Source organism: Hemibagrus wyckioides, linkage group LG13, assembly GCF_019097595.1.
Source record: "Hemibagrus wyckioides isolate EC202008001 linkage group LG13, SWU_Hwy_1.0, whole genome shotgun sequence".
Classification (NCBI taxonomy): Eukaryota; Metazoa; Chordata; class Actinopteri; order Siluriformes; family Bagridae; genus Hemibagrus; species Hemibagrus wyckioides.
This window is the reverse complement of record NC_080722.1, coordinates 12,455,680-12,466,346: the sequence shown is the minus strand read 5'-3', so window position 1 is coordinate 12,466,346 and position 10,667 is coordinate 12,455,680. Positions and strand designations below refer to the sequence as shown.

Genomic DNA, 10,667 nt, shown 5'->3' with positions numbered 1-10,667 from the left:
AACTTTTGACTGGTAGTGTATATATTCATTTCTAACTATTATGGTGTGTATTGCCATTAGTTCATTGATTATTACTTCACAGCTATGCTTTATTAGTGGGAGAAAAAAACAAACAAACAAACAAACAAACAAACAAACAGTGCGAGGAGATGTTTGTGAAACGAGGCCTCAGCTTGATGACGTCATGTTAACAGGATTCTCTCTGGCTGCACTAAAAAAAAAAAAAAAGCTGATTCTGTGACCTCACTCGATTCTGATACTATTTCCGGAATAGCTGCGATTTAAAACCCGGATCTCACTATAAACGTTACTTATCACGCCTTGTTACATGGAAAATATGGAAAGTTACGGATTAGAAAAGTTGTGTAGGAGTACGGAGAGAGAAATGAGAGGAGGCATGTCGCTGTTCAGAGTCCTGAATGAGATGCGATTGGACGGGTCACTGTGTGACGCCGTGATCAGAGTGGGCGAGGTGGACTTCAATGTCCACAAGGCTATCCTCTCGGGGTACAGCCCGTATTTCAGGTAAAACCAAACAAAACAAAACGAAACGATACTGAAACGTTTCATCTTATAAATGTTACCCAATGAGCAAAACTGTACAGCAGATGAAGTGAAAGATAAAACGTGTGACCTGAATGATTTCTTAACGCTGACCCTGCTTTCCTCACATTGCTCTGACTGAAATCCATACTTTTACACGATATAAAAAACACACTGATCGTGAAGCGAAAGAAATAATTAAAGTGAAAACTATATGTTGAATTAAAGTGCTTAATACGATTTAAGTCTTATTAAAAGATTTAAGTCTTTAAGATTTATAAATATTTAAGGAGTGCATGTCCAGTGTGTGTGTGTGTGTGTGTGTGTGTACTGGTGACAGGTGATAAGGTGACAACTGGGCTAAATAAAATATCAATATTTGATCTTTTCACTGATATTTAGCTCGAGTTTAGAATTATTCGGCTACATCATCTTCATTTCATCCTCATAGAATAGTATTTATATACTGATATACTTTATATACTTTATTTATTTATTTATTGATATTCTGCACTTGCTGAATAATCCGATATAGTGTCTGAAGTAGAATTTTATTGGTGTTGTTGGTCTTCATACTTTATTAACAACTAAATAATGAGATTAATGATACTAATTATCACTCTTAATACACTTCCTGTTCACTTTACACACTCTTTACATAGATTAGAACCAGATGACACTAGAGTACCTCTGTTGAAAAAAATCCATCCCCAATGACTTTTGCTATATAGCAAATATATAATGCTGTGTGACTATAGGTGCAGTGGGATTTATCCATCGCTTCATCTTTACCTAGGGAGTTATGCAGTGGTGCTTTAGTGCTTTAGTCTGTATTCTGCTTAAAAAGATCAGCTCTCAAAGCTGTAACTTTCAAGCTAATAACATCATCAACACAAACAAGGGTGTCATGACTGCACCGGTTACACCTAGCTATTATTCCTAATATATTTTCTGCTCTTCCTGATCTCACAGGGCTCTGTTTACAAGATGGGGCAGTCTGGATCAGAGAGTGTACAACATCCCTGATGTATCTCCAGAAATCATGGATCTTATAATCCACTACATGTACACGCAGGATATTCAAGTCACCGTGGATGAAATGGAGACTCTCTTGGCCACGGCCATTTACCTGCTCATCGACGATCTCATATACACCTGCTGTGAAATCTTACAGGAGCATCTCAGCCCAGATAACTGCTTAAGGATTTGGCAGTTTGCTGATGCTCACTCGTGCTATGAGCTGCGAGATCAGGCTTACAAGTACGCGTTGCATCACTTTGAGGATGTTGTTTTTTCACCGTCTGGAAACCTCCTGGACCTGACCGTGGAGCACCTAAGTGACTTCCTGGAGAATGATGAGCTGAACATCAAGGATGAGAAAACAGTGTTCCAAGCTATAGACCTGTGGATCAGGTACAATCCCAGCGTCCGAAAGCAGCACATTGTGAACCTGTTGCCGAAGGTGAGTGTCAATACACTCAACTAGACCATCCTGACCGATCCTCAGTAGAAGTTTAAAGAGAACTGAAACCAGACAGTAAACATGCAGTTAGGGTTCCAGTGATAGGTCTTTGTTACTTCAGAAAAAAACTCACATTGTAAGATTATTTGGTCACAACCTAAGATTTTGGATGTATAATCTGAGCAATTTAGTGCCAAAAAAGAAACAAAATGTTTGATTAAATTCTCAATTGTCTAAAATGACCAATAGAAAGCCAGCAAACTCAGTGGACAGCTATAAATACGTAGTGGTGATAGTAATAAACAAAACATGTTCAGAAAACCCCCTTATTCTGAAAACCTCCTGTTTTTTAAAAGTCTGTTTTTGTTGACTCATGTTATTGTTTGAGGATCTTAATCATATAAACATGTTATCTCTCAGTCAGAGAATTTATTGTGATCTTTGTCAATTTGACACGTAATAATTTTAAAGTTTATTGAAATCACACAGTGTGAAAAAAACAAGACATGAATCCAAGTCCATTTCCATATCATCCTACAAGAGTCCAAATTTTTGTTCCACTTCCTAACCGAAACGTCTGACCTTTCATCAGGTGCGGCTGGCTCTGGTGGATACGGAATACTTCCTGGAAAATATAAAGAAAAACCAGTTTGTCAGCAGTGTGTGGGAGTGTCAGCCCATCATCGCCCGTGCCATGAAGGCCATGTACTTCTCCTACATGACTGACCCCCACACCAGACTCTCGGATCCGTTTACCCGCCCACGGCTTCCGTATTCCATCTTGTTTGCCATAGGCGGGTTGAGTGGCACATCTACTATGAACACTATGGAAACCTACGACTCGAAGCTGGACAGCTGGAAGTGCATCTCCAGCACAGAACAGCGAGCTCGAGCGGGTCACGGCACAGCGTTCCTGAATGGTTTGGTGTACGTCATTGGTGGCTTTGACAATGGGGAGTGCTCCAGCAGCGTGTGCACGTTCAATCCTATGGATGGAACGTGGAATGAGTCTGCGCCTATGCACTACAGTCGCAGCTATGTAAGCGTGGCCGTGCTGGACGGATTCATCTACGCCATGGGAGGCTCCAACGGCAACATGAGGCTTAACACGGCCGAACGTTATGATCCAAGCTCCAATCAGTGGAGCCTCATCCCGTCCATGCATGAGCAGCGAAGTGAAGCCAGCGCTGCCACCTTAAATGGCAAGGTAAGCATTCAATTCTCACACAAACACACAATCACAGTGAATTGTGGTCAGAGGCCAGTCTTCATACAGCACACTGGAACAAAGAGGGTTAGGGGTCTTTGGGTAAAAAAAATAAAATCAAACCCTGCAGTTAATATAATGTTCCAGTCACTGAGGCGAACTGAAAGCTGAAACTGGAGACACCCAGAACCTTGATTTCTTTTCTTTTCTTTTTCTTTTTTTTAGATCTACATCTGTGGAGGCTTCAATGGAAATGAGTATCTTCTCACGGCTGAGTGTTATGACCCTCATCATGATCAGTGGACGCTGATCGAGCCGATGCACATGCGTCGGAGTGGCTTAGGCGTCGCTGTGCTGAACAACAAAGTGTTTGCGGTAAAAACACACACACACACACACACATCTGGTGACACCTTAAAAGTGAAAATAATCCAATGAAAATTTGAAATAAATGAAGTTTATACCATTGCTCTGTAAGCGATGGGAAGGAGACGTGTTTCTATTTGCACTGTTTATATTCATTTATTCCTTCACACTGACTAAGAGAAAGCCTGATCTTTTACAGGTTGGAGGTTTTGATGGAGACAGTTGTATGCAGAGCATCGAGGCCTTTGACCCTCAAACCAACTCCTGGAGGATTCTTGCCCCCATGTTTAACCAGCGAAGAAATTTTGGCATTGAGGTAACAAACATGGCATTAATGCAAGACTTAGACCCAACTCCAAACCCTGGAGTGAATTAAATAAAATCCGGCTGCTGTCTATCTCTACATCATATCGTCATCTTCTTCTTCTTCCAGGTGATGGACGATCGCTTATATGTGATTGGTGGTAACAGCAGTGAAGGCACCACCTCAACATGCGAGTACTACGATGTGTACAAAGACAAGTGGTACGAGCCGTTTACTGTCATGTCCAGAGATCTGGGGTTCTGGATTTAAGATTTTTAAAGCAGAAACTCATAGTTTGTGTGTGTGTGTGTGTATCTTGTAATTTTTTATTGTAGTAAACCAGAACCCCAGCATACATCTGATTTTATGATGTTAATTAAAAACAGAAACATTATGAATGTGACAAAATCTTTATTTCTTGCAGGTTTGAAGTAAAGGACATGAACATTTCCCGCAGTGCAGTCAGCTGCTGTGTGGTTTCTGGACTTCCCAACGTCACTGCCTACATCACTGAACGTGGTCTTCGCTAGATGCAGAGTTTTTATTAATAAATTTTTAAATATGTGAAATTAATTTTATTAATTTATTATATAATAATATTATATATTATAATAATATAATATATTATCATATAATAATATTAATATGATTAAAGACACACACACACACACACACTGTAACTGATTTATGGAATGAAAATGGTGATGACGTATATGAATCTAATAACCTACTGTACGTAATCTCCTGGGAAGAGCGAAATGCAGCCAAATGACTAGAATGTGGATTGTAAGAGTAATATTTCCTAAATGACTTTAGAAATCTTAAAGCTGGAAATGTGGAAATCTATTAGAGATTTGAACAAGTTAAATATTAATTTAAATGTACAATTTGCCTTTTCTAATTAGGCCCAGAAATGATTATACATCTTTTCTTTTTTTTCTGTACTTATTCAGCAGAATTTTGTAAAAAAAAAAAAAAAATGAAATAAAATAAATAAAAAATTTGTTATGAGATATTTTTAATCAGCTTGAAACAATGTTTTTATAATAATAGTAATAATAATAATAATAATAATAATAATTATTATTATTATTATAATAGTAGTAGTAGTTGTTGTTGTTGTTGGTATTGTTTCTTATAATGAATACAGGGCTTTAGATCCATTAGAATTCTAAAGCAAACGAAAAACCAAAGCACATATTTGCACAGCAGTCATGAAAGTCACCTGCGGTTTTGTTTCAACTAAACTGTGTGAACCTGGTCACTGGACACTTTTGAACATTATACAGTCCTGAGCTGAGCAGTAAAAAAAATACATTACAGACCCAGTGTTATTTTTATTTTATTTTTGCCTTTAACGTAGGCTTGTACAATAAACCCGTGTGATTTGAAATTGTATATCACAGAAAGTTTCATGTGATTTACAGAGAAGGAAAAAGAAGGAAAAAAATTCAAAGGACCCTTTAGATATCTATAAATTTCACCTGACCATATGACTATAGTCTATTTTATATTTGTAAAAAAAAATGCTGTTTTGTTGGGATTAATTCAAATTTTAGTGAATCGAATGAAACTAATGATTCAAATATTTAATGAACTCAAACTGTAAATTGTACACGGCAGAGCTTCAATACAGTTATGCAACCTCATGCTAAGAGCAGAGCTCTGCTGAACACAGCTTCATAAGGATTTTAAAATGATAGAAAATGTAGTCAGTTTACAAAAGAAAAGATTATTAGCACTACAAATATTTGTAAAAAAATATGCTCGGGTGTTAGCAGAAGGTGGGTGGTGGTGGGGTGGAGGTGGGGTGGAGGTGGGGTGATGGGATTCACAGAGCTACATTACCCACGTGATACGAAAAGTGAAAGATAGAGATGGGTTTTTTTTTCGCAGACATGAGGTCTGCTCTGAAAATGTACTTTCATCTTTTGCAGTTAGTTTTCATCTGTGATGTAAACTAATGTAATGTAAAGTATTATTCTGCTTGTGCTCGCTTTGATTTATACGAAGCTGGAATGCAGTGTAGGATTTTATCTAAGTGAAGATGTTTTTTTCCACTTCAGGTATATTACTATTCAATAACAGTTTGTCTGAAAAACTTCAGATCAACTTGAACCAGGAAGAAATAATATACATATATAAATACATTTCTATGTGATGTGAGCAGTCTCTATCATCTTCTCAACATTCATCACTATGATTCTTTTTTGCTCATTTTGATTCTTTTACAGTGAACAGACTTATCCAGGGCAAACACCAAGAACAACAGAATTAAAATTAGAATTTTACAATTACTGTTTGAAAGTCTGGGTTTAAAGGTGAGTGTGGAGGTGATGGAGGTGAAAGGTGATGGAGACATGTAGTCGGTGATGCTGACAGGAAATGGAGTCAGCGATGATATGACAGTTTAGCAGAGACACAGCTAATGCAACAGAGAGAAGGACATAGGTAGAGAGATGGATATGTGTGTGGTAGTAAAAAATATCAGTTGTGAAATTATAATGTATTGCCTAAAACTGTCCTTAAAAAATGTTTACAGAAACACTATCAAAGTTATATATTTACATGTTTACAGAAACACTGTTAGTTATTTATATTTACATGTTTACAGAAATGCTGTTATTTATATTTACATGCTTACAGAAACGCTATTAAAGTTATTTATTTTTACATGTTTACAGAAACACTATTAAAGTTATTTATATTTACATGTTTACAGAAACACTATTAAAGTTATATATTTACATGTTTACAGAAACACTGTTAGTTATTTATATTTACATGCTTACAGAAACGCTATCAAAGTTATTTATTTTTACATGTTTACAGAAACACTATTAAAGTTATTTATATTTACATGTTTACAGAAACACTATTAAAGTTATATATTTACATGTTTACAAAAACAGTATTAAAGTTATTTATATTTACATGTTTACAGAAATGCTGTATCAAAGTTATTTATATTTACATGTTTACAGAAACGCTATTAAAGTTATTTATTTTTACATGTTTACAGAAACACTATTAAAGTTATATATTTACATGTTTACAGAAACACTATTAAAGTTATATATTTACGTTTACAAAACCAGTATTAAAGTTATTTATATTTACATGTTTACAGAAACGCTATTAAAGTTATTTATATTTACATGTTTATAGAAACGCTATCAAAGTTATTTATATTTACATGTTTACAGAAACACTGTTAGTTATTTATATTTACATGTTTACAGAAATGCTATTAAAGTTATTTATATTTACATGTTTACAGAAACACTGTTAGTTATTTATATTTACATGTTTATAGAAATGCTATCAAAGTTATTTATATTTACATGTTTATAGAAATGCTATCAAAGTTATTTATATTTACATGTTTACAGAAACACTATTAAAGTTACTTATATTTACATTTTTCCCGGAACACTGTATCAAAGCTATTTATTTACAGACACTTTATTAAAAATGCTTACAATTAATCAACATATTTACTCAAATTAATCCATCCCCTGCAGCAAGTATCTTGTCTAACCTTTAATCCTTTGATTAAAGACCACAGAATTAAACCCAGCAATACACAGACACTGCACCTTCATGCCGAAGGCACTTAAAGCTTCTGGAACTCATTAATAAAACGTTATATTTTCATATAATATAATAAAATGTTCTGTTACTACAGTTAATATAAAACAATTATTTGTAATTGCTAGTTAATCAAAAAAAAATTGCAGAAAGACCACAATGCTATCGGAGAACGCTAAACCGGAAGCTTGCGTACCACTGAGATTTTAGCAGAAATACGTAGGCAGTGGATGTGCATAGAGTCCATTGCACTATAGAACAGTATATAAACAGTATTTTAACAGTATATAAACAGTATTTTAACAGTATATAAACAGTATAAAAACAGTATTTTAACAGTATATAAACAGTATTTTAACAGTATATAAACAGTATATAAACAGTATTTTAACAGTATATAAACAGTATTTTAACAGTATATAAACAGTATATAAACAGTATTTTAACAGTATATAAACAGTATTTTAACAGTATTTTAACAGTATTTTAACAGTATATAAACAGTATTTTAACAGTATTTTAACAGTATATAAACAGTATTTTAACAGTATTTTAACAGTATTTTAACAGTATATAAACAGTATTTTAACAGTATTTTAACAGTATTTTAACAGTATATAAACAGTATTTTAACAGTATATAAACAGTATTTTAACAGTATTTTAACAGTATATAAACAGTATTTTAACAGTATTTTAACAGTATATAAACAGTATTTTAACAGTATTTTAACAGTATATAAACAGTATTTTAACAGTATATAAACAGTATTTTAACAGTATATAAACAGTATAAAAACAGTATTTTAACAGTATATAAACAGTATTTTAACAGTATATAAACAGTATATAAACAGTATTTTAACAGTATATAAACAGTATTTTAACAGTATATAAACAGTATATAAACAGTATTTTAACAGTATATAAAAAGTATTTTAACAGTATATAAGCAGTATTTTAACAGTATTTTAACAGTATATAAACAGTATTTTAACAGTATATAAACAGTATTTTAACAGAATTTTAACAGTATATAAACAGTATTTTAACAGTATATAAACAGTATTTTAACAGTATTTTAACAGTATATAAACAGTATTTTAACAGTATATAAACAGTATTTTAACAGTATTTTAACAGTATATAAACAGTATTTTAACAGTATTTTAACAGGATTTTAACAGTATTTTAACAGTATATAAACAGTATTTTAACAGTATATAAACAGTATTTTAACAGTATATAAACAGTATAAAAACAGTATTTTAACAGTATATAAACAGTATTTTAACAGTATTTTAACAGTATTTTAACAGTATATAAACAGTATTTTAACAGAATTTTAACAGTATATAAACAGTATTTTAACAGTATTTTAACAGTATATAAACAGTATTTTAACAGTATATAAACAGTATTTTAACAGTATGTAAACAGTATTTTAACAGTATATGAACAGTATTTTAACAGTATATAAACAGTATTTTAACAGTATTTTAACAGTATATAAACAGTATTTTAACAGTATATAAACAGTATTTTAACAGTATTTTAACAGTATATAAACAGTATTTTAACAGTATATAAACAGTATTTTAACAGTATTTTAACAGTATATAAACAGTATTTTAACAGTATATAAACAGTATTTTAACAGTATATAAACAGTATAAAAACAGTATTTTAACAGTATATAAACAGTATTTTAACAGTATATAAACAGTATTTTAACAGTATTTTAACAGTATTTTAACAGTATTTTAACAGTATATAAACAGTATTTTAACAGTATATAAACAGTATTTTAACAGTATTTTAACAGTATATAAACAGTATTTTAACAGTATATAAACAGTATTTTAACAGTATTTTAACAGTATATAAACAGTATTTTAACAGTATATAAACAGTATTTTAACAGTATTTTAACAGTATATAAACAGTATTTTAACAGTATATAAACAGTATTTTAACAGTATTTTAACAGTATATAAACAGTATTTTAACAGTATATAAACAGTATTTTAACAGTATTTTAACAGTATATAAACAGTATTTTAACAGTATATAAACAGTATTTTAACAGTATATGAACAGTATTTTAACAGTATATAAACAGTATTTTAACAGTATATAAACAGTATTTTAACAGTATATAAACAGTATATAAACAGTATTTTAACAGTATATAAACAGTATTTTAACAGTATATAAACAGTATATAAACAGTATTTTAACAGTATATAAACAGTATTTTAACAGTATATGAACAGTATTTTAACAGTATATAAACAGTATTTTAACAGTATTTTAACAGTATATAAACAGTATTTTAACAGTATATAAACAGTATTTTAACAGTATTTTAACAGTATATAAACAGTATTTTAACAGTATATAAACAGTATATAAACAGTATTTTAACAGTATATAAAAAGTATTTTAACAGTATATAAGCAGTATTTTAACAGTATTTTAACAGTATATAAACAGTATATAAACAGTATTTTAACAGTATATAAACAGTATTTTAACAGAATTTTAACAGTATATAAACAGTATTTTAACAGTATTTTAACAGGATTTTAACAGTATTTTAACAGTATATAAACAGTATTTTAACAGTATATAAACAGTATTTTAACAGAATTTTAACAGTATATAAACAGTATTTTAACAGTATTTTAACAGTATATAAACAGTATTTTAACAGTATATAAACAGTATTTTAACAGTATTTTAACAGTATATAAACAGTATTTTAACAGTATATAAACAGTATTTTAACAGTATTTTAACAGTATTTTAACAGTATATAAACAGTATTTTAACAGTATATAAACAGTATTTTAACAGTATTTTAACAGTATATAAACAGTATTTTAACAGTATATAAACAGTATTTTAACAGTATATAAACAGTATTTTAACAGTATTTTAACAGTATATAAACAGTATTTTAACAGTATATAAACAGTATTTTAACAGTATATAAACAGTATTTTAACAGTATTTTAACAGTATATAAACAGTATTTTAACAGTATATAAACAGTATTTTAACAGTATTTTAACAGTATATAAACAGTATTTTAACAGTATATAAACAGTATTTTAACAGTATTTTAACAGTATATAAACAGTATTTTAACAGTATATAAACAGTATTTTAACAGTATTTTAACAGGATTTT

General features: G+C 30.8%; 1 protein-coding gene across 1 annotated transcript; it reads left to right on the top strand.

The window, feature by feature from the left end:
• The first annotated feature begins 376 nt into the window (after window positions 1-376).
• LOC131363948 (kelch-like protein 10) lies at window positions 377-4,501 on the top strand. The gene is made up of 7 exons (XM_058406950.1): window positions 377-525; window positions 1,516-2,005; window positions 2,598-3,212; window positions 3,438-3,587; window positions 3,778-3,894; window positions 4,012-4,103; window positions 4,307-4,501. The coding sequence occupies exons 1-7, from the start codon at window positions 386-388 to the stop codon at window positions 4,410-4,412; spliced, it is 1,710 nt and encodes a 569-aa protein (XP_058262933.1). The 5' UTR covers window positions 377-385; the 3' UTR covers window positions 4,413-4,501.
• Window positions 4,502-10,667: the final 6,166 nt, after the last annotated feature.

What these genes read in the sequence shown, in the direction of transcription:
- LOC131363948 (XM_058406950.1), top strand. Translation starts at nt 386, where the DNA reads ATGAGAGGAGGCATGTCGCTGTTCAGAGTCCTGAATGAGATGCGATTG. An exon ending in CTGCCACCTTAAATGGCAAG is followed by an intron (nt 3,213 to 3,437) that starts GTAAGCATTCAA and finishes TCTTTTTTTTAG; the next exon opens with ATCTACATCTGTGGAGGCTT. An exon ending in TGAACAACAAAGTGTTTGCG is followed by an intron (nt 3,588 to 3,777) that starts GTAAAAACACAC and finishes GATCTTTTACAG; the next exon opens with GTTGGAGGTTTTGATGGAGA.